At 49.0% G+C, this 26,019-nt stretch overlaps 1 protein-coding gene across 1 annotated transcript in view; it reads left to right on the top strand.

Annotated features, from left to right (window-relative positions):
• Positions 1-348: 348 nt before the first annotated feature.
• The window catches only part of EPHA10 (EPH receptor A10), a 40,148-nt gene continuing 14,477 nt past the window's right edge, over positions 349-26,019 (top strand). The window contains exons 1-6 of the mRNA XM_045064215.1: positions 349-518; positions 2,449-2,513; positions 3,241-3,919; positions 10,361-10,516; positions 11,079-11,429; positions 24,269-24,402. Of these exons, the coding sequence (XP_044920150.1) occupies positions 413-518; positions 2,449-2,513; positions 3,241-3,919; positions 10,361-10,516; positions 11,079-11,429; positions 24,269-24,402 (1,491 nt within the window). The 5' untranslated portion in view covers positions 349-412. The remainder of the gene's footprint in view (positions 519-2,448; positions 2,514-3,240; positions 3,920-10,360; positions 10,517-11,078; positions 11,430-24,268; positions 24,403-26,019) is intronic.

Below are 26,019 nucleotides of genomic sequence, written 5' to 3'. Positions count from 1 at the left end.
TGCCTCCCCGAGGTTCACCCGTCCTTAAGCCACGCCCATATTGTCTACTTCTCGGGAATGAGAGGCTAAGGTTTCGAGCTCTGGGCCATCGCCGCGGGCTCATCTTCCTCCCCAGGAGCCAGGCTAGCGCTCAGCGCTGCCCCACCCCCACGTTTGGAGACTGGCGGGACCCCTTCCTTCCCCCTTCCATTTAGCTGTTCCGCCCCTGGCCTATGAAACTCCACCCCTCTACCTTCTGCTGGGGAGGATTGGTGGACCTCCCGCGGCGGTGCCTGGTGATTGGTCCCCGTGGATGATGGTAACCAGCGAGATCCCGCCCCCAGAAGGCGCTAGGGTCTGGGGGCACTGCTCAGCGGTGCTGGGGCTGGCGCGGCTTGAGCCGCCGCCGCACTGACAGCTCGGTCTGCGGACCATGGAGACCGGCGCCGGCCCATATCCGCTGCGCCTGTTCGTTTGCCTGATGCCGCTCTGTCTGGCGTTGCTTTTGGGACCAGGGAGGCCCGGGACCGCTGAGGAAGGTGAGGAGAGTGGTGGCTGTTCTTGGAGCTTGGGATGCCAGAAGATAAGGGGCTGGAGAACCGCGGTTCTGAGGAAAGGAGTCGTATAGAGAGACTGGAGTCAGTATTGGGATTTGAAGCAAGCGGGCAGCAGGAAGCAAAGAACTAAAGAGACAGAGAAAACGGTAGCTAAGCAATGGGAAAGAGAGGGGTATTGAGGAGATCGGGCTAGAGACCTGCGAGGCCAGGGAAGAAAGAACCCAGGAACCGTGGGAGCCAGAAGCGGCGTTTCAGGGGCCGGTGAGACGGACAGGCTGAGCGATTGGAGGTGGGAGGTGTGGGGGCGGGGAGATGAAGAGAGCAGAGGAGACAGGGAGATGTGGAGGTGAGATCGAAGTACGGGACGACGGTATGGAGCCCGAATAGCGAGGCAGGAGGTGGGGCGCTCTGATCGGGAAGGGGTGGCTGGGGTCGAGAGCAACCCGACTTGCTGGCGGGGGAACTGTCCGCAGTGCTGAATTTGGAGCGCTGACTACCCGACGCGGTCCGCGTTGCTGGGCTTGGGATTGCCTGCGGTACCAGAGCCCGCGTCTTGCCTCGGATTCTGGATTTGGGGGAGCTGCACACTGAACTGAATCCAGAGGCGTCATATCCAGGTGCAGAATCCCGAGGAGCTGGAATTTGAAGCGCTGATCAGGGGTTCGGGGAGCCGGATCTCTGAGGCTTTCCACTATGCAATTCCGATATGCTGTCAGTTATACCCAAATCGGGAGAGCTGTCGGCGGTCCTGCTTACAGTCTCCGATGCCTCTGAAGCCAACCCTCTTAGAGACCCTCTCCTTGGAGCCCCGCCCCCTTGTTTAAGCTCCAGCTTTGTAATCTTCCAAGACTTCAGGATAGCCTGGGTTCCTGCCTCTGAGCTGTTGTTGTGCCGTCCAGACCAATGCTTCTTTGGGACTGACACTGATAGCAGAGGAGAGAAGAGATTTTTATTTCTCCTGCTACTGGCAGAGTCTCTCCACTCATTTCCCCCAGAGGCTCTGGGAGTCAAACTAAGAAGGTTCAAGCCTCTCCCATCTTTGGTGACTTCAGATCTCAGAAGAGCCCCTGAATATGAAAGAATTCAGGATGTATGAAGAAATCCTTTAATATATTCACCTTCTCCCTCTTCTTGGCACTCTAGTTGTAATTTAGGGAGCCTAGGAAGGCAGGAAGAGGGCTCACTGACACCACCACCTCCATCTTAGAGACAATCTTAAAGTACTTCCATGAACTTTGTGGCAGGCTGAATAATGACTCTCCAAATATGTCCACACCCTAATCCCCAGAACCTGTGAATGTTATTCCAAAAGGCAAAAGACTTGCAGATATGGGTAGGGATTTTGAGATGAAGAGGTTATCCTGGATTAATTGGATAGCCCCGAGGTAATCACAATGGTCCTTAGAAGAGGATGCAGGAGGAGTCAGAGCCAAAGGAGAAGGCAATTTGATCACTAAAGGAGATTAGAGAGATGCAGTTTGAAGATGGAGGAAGGGACCACAAGCCAAAGAATCTAGGGGACTGAAAAATTTTAGTGGAAATGGATTTTCTTCTCTGAACCTACAGAGGGAGCCAGTCCTGCTGACACCCCGACTTTAGACCAGTGAAACTGATTTCCAACCTCCGACCTCCAGAACCGTACAAGAATAAGTTACTGTTATTTGAAGCCACTGAGTCTGTGACAATTTGTTACAGCAGCTACAGGAAACTAATACAGGTTCCTTCCCCAATAGTCATGGCTACATCTTTCTGGATTTGAGCTAACTCACATCCCACCCCTTCATGGGAAGATAAGGAATAGGAAAAATTGGTCTCTGTCCCCTCAGCAAATTTACAGTGAACTCACAAAAGGGTTTCTCCCACCTTCCTGACCTTCTGGTTTTCTGACCTCTCTGTTCTTCCTTCTCCATAGTTATCCTCCTGGATTCCAAAGCCTCCCAGGCTGAGCTGGGCTGGACTGCACTGCCAAGTAATGGGGTAAGTGTAACCTTTCTCTCCCTGTGCCAGGAATCTTCTGGTGGTCTGGGACTCAAATCCTTTGGTCCCTTGTGGTTACAGCAGCACAAAATTCTCCTCAGAGCATGTGGTCTTCAGCAGCACTGGCTTCATGCCAGAGTGGCCTATTAGGAAAGGTTGTTTTAAGTCAGTCCAAGAAGAAAAGAAAAGGAAAAAAATATATAGCAAGGGTTAAACTACCTGTGTGTAGCAACATAAATGTGTCATCTATATGATCCAATGCTGGACAATACCTTGCATGTAGTAGACCCTCTAAGCAGTGTTGATTGATGGATTGACAGAACAAGCAAGACTTAATATCCTAAAAGAGGCTTAGAAACTAGGCGTGGGGGTTGGGAGATATGGCTCTGTGACTGAAGCCTGGTCACTGAATGGGCACCTGGTGGAGAGCCAGGAGACTTCAGACACCATTCCCCAACTTTGGGGCTAACTCACGTTCATATCCAGTCAAATCACTCTCTCTCACTCTCTGGAGCCTCAGTTTCCCCACATATAAAATTATAGATTGTGCTTCTTGTCTCCAACGTCTCTCCCAGCTCTGCATCTTACAATTTCAGGGGTCGGAGGTGGAGGGAGGGAGAATGAGGGATGATGGGGAAGGGGGTTTTCAGCTTTCGTCACCGCCAGGACTCGACCTCCTGGGGGCGCCTTGGCTCTGAGCTTCCCGCATCTTTGTTCTCCTCCCCAGTGGGAGGAGATCAGCGGCGTGGACGAGCATGACCGTCCCATCCGCACATATCAGGTGTGCAACGTGCTGGAGCCCAACCAGGACAACTGGTTGCAAACTGGCTGGATCAGCCGTGGCCGCGGGCAGCGCATCTTCGTGGAGCTGCAGTTCACGCTGCGCGACTGCAGCAGCATCCCGGGCGCCGCTGGCACCTGCAAGGAGACTTTCAACGTCTACTACCTGGAAACAGAGGCTGACCTGGGTCGCGGGCGTCTCCGAGCAGGTGGCAGCCGGCCCCGCAAGATCGATACAATCGCGGCAGATGAGAGCTTCACGCAGGGCGACCTGGGAGAGCGCAAAATGAAGCTGAACACAGAGGTGCGAGAGATCGGTCCGCTCAGCCGGCGGGGTTTCCACCTGGCCTTTCAGGACGTGGGCGCATGCGTGGCGCTGGTCTCCGTGCGCGTCTACTACAAGCAGTGCCGCGCCACGGTGCGGGGCCTGGCAGCGTTCCCGGCCACCGCGGCCGAGAGCGCCTTCTCCACGCTGGTGGAGGTGACGGGAACGTGCGTGGCGCACTCAGAAGGGGAGCCCGGCAGCCCCCCGCGCATGCACTGTGGCGCTGATGGTGAGTGGCTGGTGCCCGTGGGCCGCTGCAGCTGCAGTGCGGGATTCCAGGAACGTGGTGACATCTGTGAAGGTATTCATCGGACGAGGGGGGTGTGGCGTGGGAATATAGCGCGCAGGTGGCGACAGGGAGAGAGTGTGCGCTGGCTGAAAGAGGCAGGAGGGGGAGTGGAGAAGCTGTGGGCTGTGAAGCCCAGAGTCCTGGTCTTCTGTGGAGCTTTCCAGTGAGTCCAGCCAGGACCATTGAATGAAATTACTAGGAAGTAAATTTGACTCTATATAGGGGGGCATTAGGGGCGTGCGTTTCAGGCACTATGATCAGCACCTCACAAAGAACGTCTCATTTATTCCCGACAGTAAAGTAAGTCGCTAGTATCCCTGTTTTGTAGATGGGGAAACGGAGGCTCAGAGAATTATTAACACCTCATTTGCGAAGTTAGTAAATGGGGAATCAGGATTTGAATCCAGATTTGCCCAACTGTCAAGTTCCTTCTATTACACCATACTGCCTCCCTTAGGCATAGGGAAGAAGGATACAGCAACCCACGTCTACTGGATGATGCATTGGTTTCTTTATAGAGTGACCTCCCATTCCCTGACCATACGCAAATTGGAGGCTGGCTGTGGGATTCTTGAGCTGGAGAGAGAGAAAGAGGTCAGGAGTTTGCACTAGATGACCCAACTCTCTGAACTATGAGTCACTGTGCCCCCAAGGGAGACCCTGGTCATGTGCAGGTTTGGTTGGGTTCTCAGGTTTGTAGGGCACCAGGACCAGACCTCTCCTTTTCTTGCTGATCTCTGGCTCTGAGGACTAAGGGTAAGGATAGAGTATGGATGCTTGCCCTTAATGTAAAAAGAGCAAGCAAGGGATGATTCTTCTAAGCCACATCCTTTTGTGGATGGTAGGACAACAGAAATGAGTCAGGTATAGTTTCACTCTTCAGCAGCTCTACAGATGAAAATGTAAAAATTGAAAAACCACAACAAGGTATTACGTGATCTAACAGAGGGATTAATACAGTGGTGGGAAGACAGAGGAAGAAATGACTAAAGGTATTCTGTCCTTTTTTCTTTCTTTCTTTCTTTCTTTTTTTTTAATTTTATTTGTTTATTTGACAGACAGAGATCACAAGTAGGCAGAGAGGCAGGCAGAGAGAGAGGACCCAGGACCCAGGACCCTGAGATCATGACCTGAGCCGAAGGCAGCGGCTTAACCCACTGAGCCACCCAGGCGCCCCTATTTTGTCCTTTTTTCAATCGTCCATTCGTTTTGACCTGAGAACTTACCAAATGCATTTAAGAGGGCTTATTTTATTTAGATGTTGTCACCATCTCTTTCCTCAGGGAGAACTTGTGGATTAGTAAGGGACTTGGAGGCTCTCTAATTAGGGTTAGGATCCACTTCTGCTCTCCAGCACCCATTGCAACCTCTATTTCTTTTTTTTTTTTTTAAGATTTTATTTATTTGACAGAGAGAGAGAAATCACAAGTAGGCAGAGAGGCAGGCAGAGAGAGAGGGGGGGTGGGGGAAGCGGGCTCCCTGAGGAGCAGAGAGCCCGATGTGGGGCTCAATCCCAGGACCCCAGGATCATGACCTGAGCTGAAGGCAGAGGCTTTAACCCACTGAGCCACCCAGGTGCCCCGCAACCTCTATTTCTTGCCTTTTTTTTTTTTTTAAATTGAAGTGTAGTTGATGGCAACCTCTTTTTCTGCACTCACCCCATGGTACACAGTGATCTACTTATGTGTGTTTCCACCACTGGACTAGAAAATGACCTCAGGCAATGACTGAATCAGTCTTGCCAGCCTCAGGGTCCATAACAGGATATGGCAGGTGCCCAGTAAAGGAGTATTGGGTGAAGGAGTGGTTACCATAGAGTGTGACACATATGAACAGAGTTGAGGAAGCCTAGAGAAGGGAGAGGCCAATTCTAAGTGTGGAAAAGGCCTTTTTTCCAGGCAGCTAAAAGCATTCTCAGTTAAGAGATTGTCTGCAGAAACATGGAGGCAGGAAAGAATGTAGCATGATTGGGGCTAGGAGCAAAGGGCCTTTGGGGGTATAAGGGGTGTTGGGGCTGGAGGGGGGCAAGAATAGATCATGAAGGGCCTTGAATGTTAGAATACAGAACTTAGATTTTATGCTGTAGACTGATGCGGAGGATATAAAGCAGGAATCTGACGTGTTCAGATTTATATTTTCAAAAGATCACTTGAGTTGCAATTACAAAGAAATGATTGGGGGAAGGAAGGATTAAAGACTAGAAAAAGATGGCACAGTAGTCCAGGAGAAAGAGCACAAGGTCTGAACTGAGGCAGAGATCACTGAGACATGAGGATGGGTGGGAAAATGAGCCGCATCCACAACCCCTGGTGACCACGTCATGAGGGAGGAGAGAAGAGTTCTTTTTGATCTGTATGCTTCTAGAGGACTGAGTGGACAGAGGATCATTCACTGGGGTAGAGAACACGGGACACTGACGGACCCTGAATTTATGATGTCTGTGGTGCGTTCAAGGGGAGGTAGCTAGAAAGTGAGTCTGGACCTCAGCAACAGAAATATAGGTACCACTAGAAGCCGTGGGTGTGGCTGGGACTGACCAAGGTGAGGTAGGAAGCAGGAGGGCCAGTGATGGAGTCTCACACAACAGCAGTACGTAAGGGGGCGTAGAAGAATTGAAACCCATAAAAAAGGACGTTGAGGGAGAATCAGACGTTGGAGGAGATCCAGGAAAGTGTGATCTCATGGCAGCCCCGGGCACATGGAGGGGTCCAGGAAGGAACAGCTTATAGTGTGGGTGAGCACTCAGGTAAGGCGAGCTTTGGACAGTGTCTGCTTGGTGGCCCAGGCAAGAGCAATGGAGAGAGAGAGAGAGAGAGAGTAATAGAGAGACAGATAGATAGACAGACAGACCGGGCTCAGTAGGTTGGGGGATGGAGGAAGATGTGGAGTGAGAGTCAGGGAATGTGCAAAACTCCTGGAAGGCTGGATTTGAAAGGCGAGGAGAGGGGGTGGTATCTTAAAGAGGAAACCGGATTGAGAGAAGATTTTGGCTGTAGATAGGAGCCTTGTTTATCTGCTAAGGAAGGAGCGGGTGGGGGGGGGGTACCAAGTGGGGTGTGGTGGGAGCAGCCTGCCCCAGGGGGATGTATTTTATTACTGACATGGTTTAGAATTGCTGATGCTAGCTGCTAATAAAGATCAGGCCATGTTTTAGTCAGCTTTATTGTTTTTAAAAAATATATATTTCTCTTTATTTATTTGAGAGAGAGAATGTACTCACGGGGAATGGGGGACAGGGAAGAGGGAAAAGCAGACTCCCGCTGAGCAGGGAGCCCAATGCAGGGCTTGATCCCAGGACCCTGGAATCATGACCTGAGCTGCGGGCAGACGCTTAACCGGCTGAGCCACGCAGGCACCCCAGATTTATTGTTTTTTAATACCCTAGAAATAATACCCTCACTGTCTGCACCCGAAATGGACCACTCTTACTGCAGCACTCCCTTGTTCTGTCCGTGGGAAGAATAGGTAGAGGAGTGATGTAAGAATTAGGAGCCATAAGACTGATGGGATATAGTCTGGGAGGCGGAGAAGGGGCAGGACCCAGAGTGGAGGAGGAGGCTGGAGGCCTTCAAAGGGAGGTGGCCCATCCCTTCATGTAGGCCTGGAAGGAAGGGGGAGAAGGAAGGTGGGTGTAGATGGAAGTTTGTGAGTTGGATGGCCAGACCTTGAGGGAATTACCAGCTGACAGTCTCTCTTCTCCCTGTGAGGTGGGAGCAGGGCATCTGGGCCAGTGGGCAGTAGGATCCTGGTCTGTTTTACGCAGTCTATCTCCAGGGCCTCTCTCCAGAGCACCTGGCTCATAGTAGGTGCTTAAAAAAAAAATCATCCGATGAATAGATCAGGGTCTGGAGGAGAGGGTTTGGATACACACTGAGGGCAATTGTGCAATCATACACACAAACACACACACACTCAGAAACCCAGTCCCACTTCTGACTTAAGCTGAGACTAGACAAAAGTCACTTAAAATGGCATCGGCTCTGCCTTGAGGAACAGGCAACTGCGGAGAATGCCGGGGAGTGCTTCACAAGGGAGGTATTATTATTTTGAGCTGGGGTCTGGAGAAACATAAGAGTTTACCAGGAGAGAAGGGGTTGGGGCACCTGGGTGGCTCATTCATTAAGCGTCTGCCTTTGGCTCAGGTCCTGATCCCAGGGTCTTGGGATGGAGGCCATGTTGGGCTCCCTGCTCAGCAGGAAGCCTGTTTCTCCCTCTCCCACTTCCCCCTGCTTGTGTTCCCTCTCTTGCTGTGTCTCTCTCTGTCAACTAAATAAATAAAATCTTTAAAAAAAGGATAAAAATAATGTAAAAATTTGTAAAAAGAAAAAAGAAAGAAAGGAGAGAAGGAGTATAAAACCTTATAGGACAAGAGTCAGAATGTGAAAAGAAGAGTTGAGTGTGGCATGGGTGGGGTGGTTGGCACTGGGGAGTTGACCCAAGCAGACAGGCTCTCTAAGTCTCCACAGGGCACATGGCTGCCCTTTGATGGGGTGGCATGAGGGGTATTCCAGACAGAGGAGCCAATTTGGACTCAACATAAGGAAGCCCTTTCTTACTGCCAGTACCATTCAGCAGGGGTACAGAAGGAGGTGGGCTCTCCATTTCTAATCAAAGATTGTGGATCCTGCTAAGAAAGCTGCTGGAGGACCTGGTCAGGGGAGTGGAGCTAGGTGATCTCTGACACTTGATTCTGACCTTGAGGAAGAGAGGGAGGGGCCAGCAGTCTGGAGGCTTTGTGAGCTTGCCCCTCAAAGCGAACCTCCTCTATGCAGAGCCTGTCAAAGTAGAGATAACCACTGCTGTCTCTGCTGTGATACACATCTCCGGGACCCCAAGTGTCCACCAACACACAGAGAAAAGGGGCCTCTGGTCCTTTTTTCCGACCGCTGTGAGACCCTGCAAACAGATCCCCGCTCTGACTTCACAGCGGAGGCTGGCAGGCCGTGGTTATTACCCCCACCTGGCTGATGGTTTCTTGAGGCCAGAGAGGCATAGGGAGTGGCAGAGCCAGTACAGGAACCCAGGCCACCTGAGTCCCAGCGGGGGCTGCTACCACTCTCCAGACCAAGATGTTAGTGAGTCCATGCTCTGTTCTGAAGGCAGATAGTTCCAAAGCCCCTGGGGCTTAAGAGATCCTGCCCAAAGCTCTGCTGCCCAAGAAAGACTGAGCCTCCAAGCCTAAAGGCTTCCAGATCATGGAGACCCTCAGCCCACTCCCCTCTTCCTCACACAGCCCGAACATTCTTCCTGAGGGCTCCTGTGCATCCCTTCTACTGTACCATGTCTTCTTGGGGCTTCTTGGGGCCAGCCTTCCAGAACCAGCTGAACTAGAAAGAAGGCCAGGTGGGTGGGGGCAGAGATCAAGGTGAGAACCACTAGGACTCCCAGAGGAGGGCCCCGGAGCCACTGCCTCCCTCCCGCCTGGCCCAGCTGGTGAGCAAAGTTTTCAAGTGGGCGTTAAGCAATTTCCACTTCAGGCCTGTGATAGAGGAACAGTAATTACTACCACGGTTGTGAGCGTGTTGTCTTTGCTGGGCTAAGCGGCTTACACTTCATCTCAGCTAATCCCCCACCAACCTTTTTGAGGTGGGTCGTCTACACAAGGCTCAGAGAGGTCAAGAGATCTGCCTGAGGCCACCAGCAACTAAGGGGTAAAAGCCCAGCTGCAAACCCAGGTTGTCCAGATACAAAAAAGCCTGTGCTCTCAACAGCCTGTGTCCTGGATGAGGCCAGAGAAGCAGAGAAGTGAGAGAAGCAAAGTCACTGAGGGGGGTGTCAAGACTAGAACCGGGGAAACTTCACCCTCCTCCCTCTACTCCCCTCCATCTGTCTGGCTCCATTTCTAAACTGCAACCAAGGGTGTCAGTTGAGGATCTGTGATGATGAACCCAAATGGTAGTGGTGGGATGTTGGGCTCCAACAACAGTGTGAGTGCGGCTGCGCGCACATAACGAGAAGCCTGTGGGTGTCTGTCCCTGGGGAGCTGTGACACACCCCTCGGAGGCACCTGTCTTCTGGCCTCACATCAAGACTGGAAGAGTCTGGCTTATTTTCTTTCCCCAGTGGGCATTAGGGTAGGATGGTGTCTGCTTGGGTTGGAATCCCACCATTCACCAGCCATGGGACATTGGCCAAGCTACTGAACCTCTCTGAGCCTTAATTTCCTCATTTTAAAAATGAGGATAAAATACATGCCTCACAGGCTGTTGTGAGGGTTCGGTGAACTACTGAAAGTAAAATAGTGTTGAGCACACAGTAAGCACTTCTTAAGGGTCAGGTAGTACTGGGCGGTTGGGTCCAGAGCTGCTACCGCTTGGGGCAGTGCTGGAAGAGCGGAGACCTCCTTTCTCCGCACAGTTCCAGGACCTAAACTCACCCTAATGGGGCAGGCAGGACAGTGGGGGAGGGAGGAGCTGTGGAGGAGATCCCTCCTCACGTGGCTTTGCCCCGCAGCCTGTCCCCCAGGGTTTTACAAGTTGTCCTCGCGCCGGCTGCTCTGCTCCCCGTGCCCAGAGCACAGCCGGGCCCTGGAAAACGCCTCCACCTTCTGCGTGTGCCAGGACAGCTACGCGCGCTCGCCCACCGACCCGCCCTCGGCCTCCTGCACCCGTGAGTGCCCCCCTCCAAAGCGTTCGGGGGGTGGGGGGCGGATCAGGAAAGGCCTGGTGGAGCGGATGCCGAGGGCAAGGGGCTGGCACTGGAGAGCGTGGGGAGCCTGGGGACCAGCGACCCAGACGGCGGGGTGGCGGGAGGGGACCCTAGGATGGGGATGGGGCCGGGGCCTGGGATTGGAAGAACCAGGACGAGGGTCCCGGAGACGGAGGTCGGGCTTCTTGGCTGGTCCTGGAGTGGACTGCCCCTCGTGCCCGTCCCCCACCCCGCCCCCGCCGTCACCTCACCGTGCGCCCCAGCCAAGAGGGGACCTCCCGCCCCGCACACTCTGTTCCGTCGTGCATCCTCATCCCCTTCCTCTCACTACCCTCCGCGCGCTGGCCCCCACGCGCCCCTTCCCTGTCCCTCCCGCCTCACTGGCCCCACACCACCCCGTCCCTCCTCCCCACTCCCCCCAACCTGCGTCTCCTCCTGCCCTTCCCCCTTCACAACCCCCCGCCCCGCCTCCCCCCGCTGGCCCCGCTGACTGCTCCCCCTGCCCCCCCTCCCGTCCCCTCAGGGCCGCCGTCGGCGCCGCGGGACCTGCAGTACAGCCTGAGCCGCTCGCCGCTGGCGCTGAGGCTGCGCTGGCTGCCGCCGGCCGACTCGGGCGGCCGCTCGGACGTCACGTACTCGCTGCTGTGCCTGCGCTGCGGCCGCGAGGGCCCGGGGGGCGCGTGCGAGCCGTGCGGGCCGCGGGTGGCCTTCGTGCCGCGCCAGGCCGGGCTGCGGGAGCGCGCCGCCACGCTGCTCCACCTGCGGCCCGGGGCGCGCTACACCGTGCGCGTGGCGGCGCTCAACGGCGTGTCGGGCCCGGCTGCCGCCGCGGGAGCCACCTACGCGCAGGTCACCGTGTCCACGGGGCCCGGGGGTAAGGCCGCCCGCCCGCCCCGCAGGCTCCCCGCACCGGCCGCCCTCGCCCTCCGGGTTTAGAACGCGCGCCCCGCGTCTGTCCAGGAGGCGAGGCCCGCAGCCAACCTCCCGGACCGCGGGGACCCCCGCTGACTGCCGGCCCTTCCCGGAGACCCCGGCGGGGGTGGGGAAGGGAAGGGACTGAGAACGCGGTAACTCGAGCGGTGGCGGGCGCCTCGGGGGAGGGTGTGAGAGAACCCGCGGGCGCCCCGGCTCCCGACCCGGCAGAGAGCCCGGCACCACGCCCCCCTCGAAGCCGCCCGGCCTCTCCTCTCCCAGGGCAAGCTGGCTGACAGCCCGGCAATCGTTTGCCCGCCCTTTTCAAACATTTCAGCGGGAAAAGCAGAATCGTCCCTCCTCTTGTTCTGTCTCAGCAAAAGGGGTTCTGTCGTGTGTCCCCCAGCCTCCATCCCTGCCGCATCGGTCACCCTCTTCCCTGGTCTTCGCAGAGAGCAAGGAGGCACAGCAGGGTCAGACTCTAGGGACGCCAGAAGTCCCTGGCCAACCCGTAGCAGTCACGTTTCTGAGTCTGGGATAGAGATGAGGAAAGAAAGACCTACACTCGTTTCGTGCTACACCTTCCCCTTTACTGAAACTGACTTTTCATTTGTCTTTAATCCCAGCTGGGCTACAACACCTTCAAGTAATCCTTCAAGTATCCTTTGCAAGAAAGATAAGTGAGTGGTAGGGTTTCGGGGTCTTTTCCTGTCTGAGACCCGACTGGTTTGTACTTCCCTGTCTTCTCTGGTAGCTGTGTTGCAGAAAGGTCTGAGGCCAGGATAACTTTTATCCTTGTGTAAGTAGCTTGGGTGTGTGCATTTGCAGAATTCTGTCACCTACTAGTGAAAATAAAATTTAATCACTATTGATCTCTTTTCATTGAGTTTGGCTGGTACCTAGCAAAACTTTTGATCTGCACACAGTTTTTTATTCCTAGAAAAGAACTTTTTTTCCCCGGTTATTGCTTGGACTAGAATTTCTGATAGCTCCAGTATCTCTCTAAGAATCTCTCTAAGACTTAGGTTGTACATCTATTTTCTGATTCTTAAATCTTGTCACACCCTTTATCATTTTTAGCTCTTAATCCATTTTCTCTGCCTTTTGGGAGAGATTTCCAATGTGTCTGGTTTTCTGGAGTAACAGTTTTGTTCTTTTTTTTTTTTTTAAACTATCTCTACTGTGACTTAACATTTGCTATTGCATTTACATTAAAAAACATTCAATATAGGAAAAGAAAAAAGCACCCATAATCCTGTTACCGAGAGCTATACAACTATTAATATCTTGGAGTATATCCTTCCACATTTTTTCCCTATCTCTATATCCATATCTAGAACCATCTACTATAAAATCCCTTTCGTATAATGTATGTGATATGAGATTTTTATCTGGTGTTTCATATTAGCAATCCTGTTTTTGATATAGATGGATTTAAAAATGCTGTTGAGGAGATGCTGTTTCCATTTTACTAATAAAAATACTAAGCTTCCACTGATTGAGTGCTGCTCTGTGTTTGGCATTGACCCTGTGCAGTATGATTTTCTACATTCATTCATTTAAATGGAATGATAATCATCTTTCAAACAATGAAACTGAGGCCTGAGAGCCTCAGTGAATTGTCCAAGTGAATTGTCCAAAGTCACCCAGCTAGGAAGTGGAAATCCTGTGCTTTAGCTCCTTGGCCATATAATGCTTTCACTTTTTACTGAACTTAAAAAAAAAAAATCAGGAATGGATGCTAATTTTATAAAATGCTTCTTAAGCATCTTTCAAGATGACCTCATGTTTTTTTCTCCTTTGACCTATTGGCATGATGAATTCTATTCATGGATTTTTCAATGTGAGCTCTTTTTGCATTCCCAGATTATACCCTACTGGATATGAGTGTATTATTCTTTTAATATTTTGCTGAATTAATTTGCTTATATTTTACTATTTTTTTTCACATACATTTACAAGAGAGATTAGTGCTTTTTTAAAAAATCGTATTCTTTGTCAAGTCTTGCTGGCTTTGGAAAAGGCATCAGGAAAAATTTCTTCTTTTTGTCTGTTCTGCAACAGTTTAAATACCATAATTATCATTTTTTGAAGGTGTGCAAAACCACTTTCGGGGCCCTGCACCTTCTCTGGGGAAAGCTGGATGCTATTCTCAACCCTTTCCATACTTTCTGAATTAGTTTTGTTAATTTGTATTCATGTAGCAAATATTTTGATGACCTTTTTCTTATTCAGTAACTTATAAATGTACATTTTAAAACTTTCCTCAGGGGTACCTGGTTGGCTCAGTCGTTAAGTGTCTGCCTTCAGCTAGGTCATGGTCCCAGGGTCTTGGAATCAAACCCCACACCAGGCTCCCTGCTCTGGCGGGAAGCCTGCTTCTCCCTCTCCCACTCCCTCTGCTTGTGTTCCCTCTCTCCTGTGTCTCTCTGTCAAATAAATAAATAAAATCTTTTTAAAAAAGAAAAAAAGAACTTTCCTCAGTATCTGTAGCTAACTTTTCTTCTTTCTTTATGTTATATGTTTGATATTTCCTTTTCATTAATTATCCTTGCTAGAAGTTTATTTTACAGGTTATGATAAAGAATCAGGTCTTGAATTTATCAATTTCAGTGTTCTGTATTTTTGACACTTATTTTTTGGTTTTACCTTTATTGATACCGTCTTCTTATTTCCCTGAAGTCTTTTTCTAGGTGAGTTTAGTGCTTAGTTTTGTTTTCATATTTTAAGCCTATGAATTTTCCTCTGAGTATAACTTTGGTCACATCCATATGTTTTTATACCTAATATAACACATCCTTAGTATGATCATTTTGGGGGGGATATATCCACATACCCTTAAATTTCACCTACATTTTAAAATGTACAATTCAAAAAATTAAAAAAAAATAAAGTGTACAATTCAGTGCCTTTTCATATATTCACATAGTTATGCAACCCACACTATTTAATTCCAGCACATTCTCATCACCCCCAAGAGAAATCTAATAATAGTTACTCCCCATTCCTCCCACCCCCTCTAGCACCTAGAAACCGTTAATCTACTTTCTGTCTCTATAGAATTGTCTGGTCTGGGCATCTCATATACACAGACTTATACACTATGTGGACTTTCGTGTCTGCCTTTTCTTGTTCTTCAGCGTAATGTTTTCAAGGTTTGTCCATGTTGTAATGTGTATCACCACCTCATTCCCTTACGTGGGTGAGTAATATTCCATTGCATACCACAATTTTGTTTATCTATTTTTCAGTTTATGGGCAGTTTTTCTACTTTTTGGCTATTTTGACTAATGCTGCTATGAATAGTCATGTACATGGTTTTGCAAAAACATGTTTTCAGTTTTCTTGAGTGTAAACGTAGGAGTGGAATTGCTAGGTCCTATGAAGTTATAGACTGAATTATATCTCCCCTAAATTTGTAGGCTGAAGCTGTAACCCCTGTGTGATTGTCTTTGGAGACAGGGCCTTTAAGGAAGTAAGGTTAATGAGAGCATAAGGCTGGGGCCCTAAGCGCAGAGGACTGGCGTCCTTCCAGAAAGGGAAGAGAAACCAGAACTCCCATGCTCTCCCTGTGCCTACGCAAAAGGAAGGCCAAGACAGGACACAGCCAGAAACAGCTGTCTGTAAGTCAGGAAGAGAATCCTTAACTGAATACTAAGGGTACAAATCTGTAAACCTCTCTAGCTGGGAGTTCTAGCCTCTAGAACTGTGAAAAAAATCCATTTTTGTTGTTTGTGCCATGGAGTCTGTTGTGTCTGGTCATGGCAGCCTTAACCGACTAAAACATACAGTGGCTTTTCATCTTTCGAGGAACCGATGGACTTTCCGTGGAAGGGGCGCAGTCTTCCAAAGTGGCAGCTCTACCCCACGTTCCTGCGGGGGAGGGGCACAAGGGTTCCAGTCTCTCCACCTGGCCCTCGAGACCGGTTTCTGTCTTTGTTGGTTGCAGCCATCCTCGTGGGTGTGAAGCGGTATCTCCTTGTGGTTTGTGTTTGCATCTCCTGACTAGCGACCTTGAAAGTCTTTTCATGTGCTGGGTTTTCTTTTTGTCCTTGAGTTATGAGCTCTCTCTCTTTTTAAAAAAATCTATGTATTCTGGATATTAGGTCTTTGCATTTTTCTAAGTTTTCTAAGGCCTTTCTAGTTTTCTAAGACTGCTGTAACCAAGTACCAAACATTAGATGGCTTAAAACCAAAGCAATGTGCTGTCTCGCTCTCAGAAGCGGGAAGTCTGCAGTCAAGGCAGCTGCGGAGCCTTGAGTGCTCTGGCTGCTCTGGGGGAGGATCCTTACTTGCTTCCAGGCTCCTGGGTTTGCTGCCAGTCCCTGTTCCTCGTTGGCACATAGATGCACGTTCCAGTCACGTGACCTCTTCTCCCTGAGTGTCTTCGTCTTGTCTCCCCTCTGTGAGGGTCTTCCTCTGTGTCCAAATTTCCCTTTTCCCAAAGGACATCATTCATAGTGGATGAGGGCCCACTTGAGTGACCTCATAGGAACTTGATTACCATTGGGAAGACCCTAGTTCCAGAGGAAGTCACATTCTAGAGGGGCTGGGACTTCAACATTCTTTTTGGGGGACACAATTCAACACATAATAACCCTGACCAGATATAGGACTTAACAAAATTTTTCTCCTACTCTGTGGATTACCAGTCACTTTCTTAATGAATTGAGATATAATTGACAAATAATATTCATTTGGGGTGCAACATCATGATTTTTTATTTGTATATGTTGTGCAATGATCACTGTAGGAAGTCTAGGAATGTCCATCACCACACATAGTTAGACATTTTTTTTTCTTGTGATGAGAACTTTTAGGGTCTACTCTCTTAGCAACTTCCAAAGATGCAACATGCCTGGGTGGCTCAGTCAGTGAAGCGTCTTCCTTCGGTTCAGGTCATGACCCCAGGGTCCTGGGACTGAGTCCTGCTCCTCAGGGAGCCTCCTTCTCCCTCTCCTCCCAGCTGTGCTCTCTCTCCCTATGTCAGTCTCTCTCAAATAAATAAATAAAATCTTTTTTAAAAAATATTATTTATTTATTTATTTGAGAGAGAGAGTGAGAGAGAGAGAGAGCATGAGAGGGGAGAAGGTCAGAGGGACAAGCAGACTCCCCATGGAGCTGGGAGCCCGATGTGGGACTCGATCCCAGGACTCCGGGATCATGACCTGAGCCAAAGGCAGTTGCTTAACCAACTGAGCCACCCAGGCGCCCCCAATAAATAAAATCTTTTAAAAAGATTGCTGCTAAGCTGGGAGCCCAATGAGGGATTCTATCCCGGGACCCTGGGTTCATGACCTGACCTGGGTCTCTCACCGTGAGTCACGTCTTTTGAAGCTCCGAATTTTACGTTTTGGTGAAATCTGGGGTTATCTTTGCCTTTGGTTTCCTATCTAAGAAACCATTACCTGGTTCACGGTCATGAAAATCTAGACCCATGGTTTTGTTCTCGCAGTGCTGTTTTGCCTGAATTTATTTTAGAGAATGTGTTTCAATTTCTGGATGATTTGCTTTTTGTTTTTGTTACTGATTTTACTGCTTAGAGAAAGAGGTTTGTACATGTTTTCCTTTTTAAAGTCACCACTGAGGTTTTCTTGGTTGTGAAAGGTAGAGTCAACATCTTAATTGCCTCCTGGCTCCTTGAAGGCGATGTCTATCATTTCCATGCTGCACGCTTGCTCTCAGGGTTTCCATGAACCGAGTAAACTTACTCTTCATTTCTGCTGCCTTCATCTCGTCTACCTGATGTTCCCATCCTGCATGTGATTCGGTCGAAATTCCTTATGTTTGCAGCACCTTTTCTTTTAAATATTTCGGTTTTGCTAACGCACCTGTGGTTTCCCCACAGGCCTTGCTCACCCTCTCTGCTTGTACCCACCCCCCATCTATTTTTCTTCTCTGCCTGTTGTCCCTTGGTGGCTTTCTGCTCCCATTTTCAGGAGGCTGTGTTTTCTCTCCTCTCCTTGCAGACGCCAGACAATCCCTCACTTGTTTCTCTGTCACACTAAATCCCTTGGAAGAAACTGCTCCTCCTGGAGCTTCAGAATAATTTTACTGTTCATTTATTCTGAAAGGTTTTCTTCACAAGCCCGATTTCTTGGTGTTTTCTGTTTCCTTGTTCTTGAACAAGGAGATAACTAACGTCTGCCAAAAAAGCCCAATGTGCGACTTGTCCCCTGGGTTGGTTTGGAAGGCTTTCAGGTGCAAGTAATGATAAATCTCAATCCAGCTAGTGTTCACCTAAAAATTATTTCTTAAAAATAATTTTATTTTTAAGATTTTATTTATTTATTTATTGAGAGAGAGAGAACAGGAGGAGGGGCAGAGGGAGAGAGAGAGAATCCCAGGCAGATTCTGTGCTAAGCACAGGGCCCCACATGGGGCTTGAGCTCATGACCCTGAGCCAAAATCAAGAGTTAGACACTTAAATGACTGAGCCACCCGGGTGCCCCCTAAAAATGCTTTCTCAGCTTACCTGCGGGTGGAGGTAGAGCATGGTTACATCAGCAGTTCTCCAGGGTCCTCAAGAACCCAGGTACTTTCTGTCTTTCTATACGCCTTCCTTATCACATTGGGCTGACTCCCTCATGGTGGCAAGTTGGATGCAGCAGCTCCAGACATCACATCCTTACCATCCAGAGCAGAAGAAGAACTGTTTCTTCCTTGTAGGTGTCATTTAAGAGCAAGAAACCTTTCCCAAAATCCATCCTCCCCTTAGCTGATTTCTCTCGTGTTGGCCAGAACTGGATTACAAGCCTGACCCAGTCACTGGCCTAGAAAATGAGTGTATGCAGATATCTTAGAACAATCAGAACTCACCTGAGTCCCATGGGGGGGAGACAGTATACCCTGAATCAAAGGTTGGGCTCCACAGGCAAGGAAGGGGGACATGGCTGTTGAATGGTTTTCCAGCAGCATCTGCCGTGCTCTTGGTCCTGCTTGGACATTGGCCGAATTTCCTCACTGATCTGCAGCGGGAGAGCAGGTGCCTGGGCTCGGTTTTCAGCTCCATTCTCAGGATTTATCAGGCTTTCATCTAACATATCTCGTGGGGTTGAAATGGAACCTTCTCCTACCTCTGTATCCTGGCCCTCTGATGCTTTCAACAAACGTAGTTCCAAAAACGGACATTCCTAGCCTCTTCCTATCTGTGCTGTCTGTCTGTATCTGCAGGGGGTTGTGTCTCCTCCTCAGATGCTTCCTCACTCCTCCCCTCTTGAACCCATGTCTTCTCTGCGAGCTACCATCTCCAAGTAGATTTAGGCTGAGAGGCACTCCTGGGGATAGGGAAGAACACTTCTCCTCTGGAGCAACCATGCGGGAGAGTGATGGCTGTGCATTGTCCGGTTGACAAAGACCTTGCCTTTTTTGAAGGGTCAGACAGTGGGAGGAGGGATAAAAGATCTTTCAAGTTATTTTTAGGTTGGGAGGCAGGGTCACTCTGTGGGCAGCATAACCTGGGGGTCCACTACAATTGCACTTTCAATCTAGTTCCACTGGTTTTTCTCCCAGGTGGAGCTGTGCCTCTCCACCCGCCTCCCCCATTCTGGCAATCAGTTGTCAAGACTAGGTTATGGCGACGTTCTGGGTTTTCGACTCTTTCTGTACCTTTATGTTTGAGTTAGAATTTGGGAGAGATGGGAGGTGGGGACTGCTAGATGGTTGCCAGTTAGAACTAGAAGCCATGTTCATGCACTTTTTAAAGAGTGAGTTACATACATCCTGTCTCTCCTTCCTTGGCCCCTTCCCCCCAGTATCTGCTTCCCTCAGTCCCCTGCAGTCACCAAGACCCTCCACATCGTTAAAGCCAGAGGGCACTTTGAATGGTGGTCTTACCCTGTCTCTTCTCAGCATACGACACTGCCGCCCGCTACCCACAGGTTCCTCTTGTCGGTTAGCTTGCACGGCATGCATGCTCTGTGTCGGGTATTGTTGTTCTTGGTGGTTTTTTTTTTTTTTTTGAAGATTTTATTTCTTTATTTGAAAGAGAGAGTGAGAGCATGAGAGGTGAGAGGGGAGGAGGAGGTCAGAGGGAGAAGCAGACTCCTTGTGGAGCTGGGAGCCAACCCCACGCGGGACTCGGTCCCGGGATTCCAAGTTCATGATCTGAGCCGAACACAGTTGCCTAGCCAACTGAACCACCCAGGTGGCCTCTGTGCCAGGTATTGTGCTAACGTCTTCATGGCTTCATAAAATTCTCACAGCCAGCCTACTGAGGTCCTCATTCTTCCCATTCTGCATGTGAGGAAACGGAGGCTCTTGTTCATGGACCAATAGCTCATGACCAGAAGAGTCAGCAGGGAACCTTCTTAAATGCTCTTTTCCCTGGGCTTCTGGGATCTTATTTGCTCCTGATTTTCCTGCTACCTTTCTGGATCCTCATTTTTGAGCTCCTTCCTCTTCCTTTATGTGCCTCTTGAATTACATACTTGTTTCCTAAATGCTTTTCTTTCTCTTTCTCTGATGGCTCTTGGGTCTCTGTCTCACTCCCAGATGACTTCTGTGAGCCCTGAAACCACCTATCCAGCTGCCTGTCCAGTATCTTCTCTTGGAAACCCCTCTGCTCAACACACCTAAAGTGAGGCCGTGATCTTGCCTCCCAGTAACTTGATGGTCCCTGCCTCAGATCAGGCATTATTACAACTTTTTTCTTTAAATTCAGTACTGTCTATTCAACATATCTAGACTCATGGTTCTCAAAATTGTCTGCACATTGGAATCACCGAGAAGATTAAAAAAAGAAAAAGATACCAATGCCTGAGTCCCTCTCTACAAAGATGACTTCATTGTTTTGGGTTGTGTGACCCGGGCATCAATACTTTTTTATTGTAGGGGGAAAAAGCATATAAAATTTACTACCTTAACCATTTTAAAGTGCATAGTATGCAGCAGTGTTAACTATAGGCACATCCTTGTGCAACAGATCTCTGAACGCTTTCTTTCATCTTGCAAAACTCATACCCTGTACCCACTGAACCAAAACTGCTCCTTACCCTCTTCCCCTCCATTCTACTTTCTGTTTCTAAGCTTGAAGACTTTAGATGCCTCATATAACTGGAATCATGTAGTATTTGTCTTTTTGTGACTGACTTATTTCACTTGGCGTCAAGTTCATTCATGTCATAGCCTGTGATAGGATTTCCTTTTTTTTTTTTTAACTGAATGATATTCCATTGTATGTCTATATCACATTTTCTTTTCTTCCCCCTCCAGCTTTATTGAGATATAATTGACATGCAACTTGTGTAAGTTTAAGGTTCCAGTGTGATAGTTTGGTGTATGTCTATATTGTAGAATGATTACCATGATACATCTGTCACCCCACAGAGTTACCTTGTGTGTGTGTGATGAGATCACTTTAGATTTCTCTTACCAATTCTGAAGGATACAAAACAGTATTGTTGGCTAGACTCGCCCTGCTGGATATTAGATCCCTAGAACTTTTTCAGCTTCTAACTAGAAGTTTGTATCCTTTGACCAACTTCTCCCATTTCCCCCAACCCCTAGCCTTTGGCAACCACCAGTCTACTCTCTGTTTCTATGAGTTTGGCTTTTTCAGATTCCACATATAAGTGAAAATGTACAACATTTGTCTTTGTCTTTCTTATTTCCCTTAAAGTAATGCCTTCAAGGTTCATCCATGTTCTCGATGATGACAGGATTTCTTTCTTTTTTATGGCTGAATAGCATTCCTTTATATAATCATTTTCTTTTCTTTATTCATTCATCCATCAACAGATACTGAAGTAATTTGCATATTCCGGCTATTGTGAATGATACTGCAGTGGACACGAGTGTGCAGATATCTCTTCAAGATAGTGATTTCATTGTCTTGGGATACATACTAGCGTGGGGCAGAGGGAGAGGGAGAAGCAGACTCCCCACTGATCAGGGAGACAGATATAGGGCTCTATCCCAGGACCCTGTGATCACGACGTAAGCCGAACGCGGACACTTAACCAACTGAGCCACCCCAGGTGCCCATGTCTTTCTACCTATTTTTAAATTGGGTTATTTGTGGGGGCTTTTGTTGAGTTGTAGGAGTTCTTTATATATTTTAGATATTAACCCCATATCAGATATGTGGTTAGCAAATATTTTCTCCCATTTCATAGGTTGCCTTTCATTTCGTTGATGGTTTCCTTTACTGTGGAGATGTTTTTAAGTTTGATGTGGTCCCATTTGTCTATTTTTGCCTTCGTTTCTTGTGCTTTTGGTGTCATAGTCAAGAAATCATTTCCAAGTCCAACGCCAGGAAGTTTTTCTATGTATTTTCTTTCTTTCCTAAAATATATTTTTAGGGGTGCCCAAGTGGCTCAGTGGGTTAGAGCCTCTGCCTTTGGCTCAGGTTATGATCCCAAGGTCCTGGGATCAAGCCCTGTGTCAGGCTCTCTGCTCATCGGGAGCCTTCTTACCCCCTCTCTGCCTGCCTCTCTGCAATCTTGTGATCTCTGTCTGTCAAATGAATAAATAAAATCTTAAAAAATAAAATAAAAAATATTTTTAAAATTTATTACTTGAGAGGGGAGAGGGAAAGGGTGAGGAAGGGAGAGAGAGAATCCAAGCAGACTCCTGGCTGAGTGCAGAGCCTGTTGTGGGGCTCCATCTCATGACCCTGAGATCTTGACCTGAGCTTAAATCAAGGGTCAAATGCTTAACCAACTGAGCCACCCAAGTGTCCCTTAAATATATTTTTATTATTTCAAGTAGGCTCCATGCTAGACATGGATGCGGGCCTCAAACTCACAAACTCAAACTCACAACCCTGAGATCAAGACCTGAGCTGAAATCAAAGAGCTGGACACAAGGGCACCTGGACACAGTTGACTTCACCTCAGGTCATGATCTCAGGGTTGTGACACAGAACCTTTCATCGGGCTCTATGCTCAGCAGGGAGTCTGCTTAGGAGTCTCTCCTCTCTCCCTCCCTCATCCTCTGCCCTTCCCCCTGTGCCCCCCCACTAAAATAAATAAATAAATCTTAAAAAACAAGTAAGAGTCAGACTGAGCCACCTAAGCACCCCTCCTGTATGTTTTCTTCCAGGAGTTTTATAGTTTCAGGTCTTACATTTAGGTCTATAATTTTTTCATGTTAGATTTTGTATGTGGTATAAGGTAAGGGCTCAACTTCATTATTTTGCATGTGGATAATCAGTTTTCCCAGCACTGTTTGTTGAAAAGACTGTCCTTTCCCCATTGTGTCGGCTTGGCGCTCTTGTCCAAAATCATTTGGCATATGAGAGGGTTTATTTCTGGGCTCTCCATTCTGTTCAGTTGGTCTGTATTTCTGTTTTCATACCAGTATCAAACTGTTTTGATTATGGTAGCTTTGTAATGTTTTTGAAGTCAAAAAGTGTGAGGATACTGACCTTGTTTTTCTTTTTCTTTTTCAAGATTATCTTGCTATTCCTGGGTCTTTGATTTTCCATATGAATTTTAAGATTTCTTTTTCTATTTCTGCTAAGAACATCTTTGGGATTTTGGTGGGAATGGAGTTGAACTTGTAGGTCACTTTGGGTAGCACGGACATTGTAACCATATTAAGTGTTCCACTCTATAAACACAATGTCTTTCCATTTATTCGTGTCTTCTCTAATTTCTTTCAGCAATGTTTTCTCATTTTTCTTTAACTTTAATTCTAAGTATTGTATTCTTTTTGCTACAATTGTAAATGGGATTGTTTTCTTCATTTCCTGTTCTGATTGTCCATTGTTAGCGTGTGGAAACACGGCTGATTTCTGCGTGTTGACTTTCCTTCTTTCTTTTTTTTAATTAACATATGATGTATTATTAGCCCCAGGGTTACAGGTCTGTGAATCGCCAGGTTTACACACTTGACTTTATTTATTGCATCTTTGCCGTCTTTGTTTAACAGTTCTAACGGTGTTTTGTGAAATTTTTTAGGATTTTCTATGTATATGTCACCTGTGGAGTGAAATAATTTTACTTCTTTCCGGGGCGCCTGGGTGGCTCAGTGGTTTGGGCTGCTGCCTTCCGCTCGGGTCATGATCTCAGGGTCCTGGAATCAAGCCTTGCATCGGGCTCCCTGCTCCGCAGGAAGCCTGCTTCCCTCTCTCTCTCTCTCTCTGCCTGCCTCTCTGCCTACTTGTGATCTCTGTCTGTCAAATAAATAAATAAAATCTTTAAAAAAAAATAATTTTACTTCTTTCCTTCCAGTCTCAGTGCCTTTTATTTCTTTCTCTTGCCTAAGCTCTCTGGCTAGGACTTGGGTACTGTGTTAAACAGAAGTGGCAAGCGTGGACATCCTTGCCTTCTTGGTCTTGTTCTTCAAGGGAAGGCTATCAGTTTTCCACCTTTGAGCATGCCCGCTGTGGCTTTTCATAGATGGTCTTTATTAGGATAAGGTAGTTTCCTGCGGTGCGTCCAGTGTGTCCTAGTGCGTCCAGTGTATTACCTCTTAACCAGACCGTTAGAATAGCAAAGTAGGTTGTTTTTCTGCCTCCTATGCTCTTCAACGTCTCCAAACCACAGAAAGTGTAGAAAGAACCTAGGGGATTAGAACCAGCCACCACTAGAGCAGCTGGAGGTCAGGGGGTGGGCAAGAAGCAGGTGGCTTGGCCTTTCCCCGCTGCAGAGACAGGAGAAGCTGACAGCTGCGGGGTGAGAGTGGTCTCTCTCGCCTCGGGTCTCAGGACACCCCAGCTCAGGCCTCGCCCCGCCCCTGGCCCCGCCCCACTCCCTGCATGCCCCGCCCCGCCTCTCTCCCTGCATGCCCCGCCCTTCCAGCCGGCCCTGTCCCACTGTGGGATCCCGTGGAGAGCCCCGCGTTACTTACTTTCAGCGCCTTGGGAGGAGGATGAGATCCGCAGGGACCGAGTGGAGCCCCAGAGTGTGTCTCTGTCGTGGCGGGAGCCCATCCCCGTCGGAGCTCCGGGGGCCAATGGCACGGAGTACGAGATCCGATACTACGAGAAGGTGAGACGCGGTATGGGCGGCACCTGGGGCTGGGTTCTGGGGCTGTGGTCTGTCTCCTTGCAGCTGCTTCCTTACCTACCATCTCGCCACAGAAGTCTTCTTTACTTTCTTCGTGAACATATCCACGACCTTCTAAGGCCCGAGTTCCTTCCTGTCCCCTCCACTCCGTGCCTGGACCCCCGGGCTCCTCCGCAGCCCCCGCTCTCTGCCTGGACCCCCGGGCTCCTCCACAGCCCCCGCTCTCTGCTTCCTCACCAGTCATCAGCTCCATTGTCGCCGCTTTTGCCTGGTGTTTGCAATTGACCTGGAGCGTTCCCTGGGGGCTGATCCAGATCTTGCTGTGGCCAGACCGAAAGAATGCAGAAATACCATACTTACAAATGTCTGACAAATACCATAATTACAAAATGTCTGACCTAGGTCAAGTAGTCCACTGGAACTTAGGTGCTCCTAATATTTAACTGCCTGCTCTCCCGAGCAATGCCTGGATGGATGAATTATTGTTACAGTTTTACTGACATACGGGATGTGTAACGCATGGTTTACAAATAAGAAGAAAAGATATACAGTGTCCTTATTGTAAACTGCATCTAGCTGAATGATCCGTATAGGAGGTTTTTGCCGATTTTTTCTGACTGCTCGTATCTGTTGTCCATCTGTGGTTGCAGTTCAACCTTGACTTGACAAATGGAAAGATGTCCCAGTCCACTATCTCTTTGCCCCATAAATGCACTGTCTTTAAATGTGATTTGTAATTTGCTGTTAAAATGTTTCTCACCTTGGTGCAAATTTTATTCATTCAAGCGAAACTTAGCTTTCATCTTCAGCATGTCATGTCAGAATTTCACTCACCCCTTAGTGACTCAAGGGACTTCTTGGCTGAATCAGATAATAGTTTTTGGATACTGGAAGTCTACTGAGAACTGTGGGTCGGGGGGTGGGGGTGGGGAGTGAACACCGAAGAGGAGGGGCTCCTGAGTCACTGCTAGGTGATCTAGGGGATGGGGAGCCACCCACGGAGGAGGAGGACCAGGTCTGGGCTAAGAGGGTGAGCTTGGGTTGGTCCATGCAACGTCCAGGGAGTCCCTGGTATATCTAGGTGGGTTTGGGGGTCTGGACACTCAAGGGAGAGGCCTGTCCTGGAAAAAGAGAGGTGGGGCCTTTCAACATAGGGCTGGGAGCTGATTGAAGCCAGGGACTGGAAGGGAAGGCCAGGAAGGACCATGAGAGTGACAAGAGCAGCAGAGACAGAGCTCTGAGGAGCCCTGAGGTTAGGAGACAGAAGAGGAGGACACGGGGAAGGAGCTGGGCACGCAGTCACTGCTCACAGAGGGCTCACTGAACTGACACCCCGGGGGGAGGGGTCAGAGTATAAGAGACAGAGTCCCAAAGCTGAACTGGGTGGGTGCTCCAGACCCCAAGGGGGTATGAATTTGCAGGGAACTGAAACCCTTGAAAAGAGGAGCCTGTGCAAAAGGAGCTCGGTTTGAAAGCCGTCCGGGGCATCGCAGATCCAAGTCCTGGAGGCACGGTGCTGCTCATCTGCCCGTATCTGTGCACACCAGTCCCTCATCCCCTGCTCAGGGGCTTGCTCAGGGCATCTGATGGCTGCTCTGC

Source organism: Mustela putorius, unplaced genomic scaffold (assembly GCF_011764305.1).
Source record: "Mustela putorius furo isolate JIRA1106 unplaced genomic scaffold, ASM1176430v1.1 tig00003853_pilon_pilon_pilon, whole genome shotgun sequence".
Taxonomy (NCBI): Eukaryota; Metazoa; Chordata; class Mammalia; order Carnivora; family Mustelidae; genus Mustela; species Mustela putorius.
The sequence above is the reverse complement of the archived record's forward strand: the minus strand, read 5'-3'. Positions and strand labels throughout refer to the sequence as shown.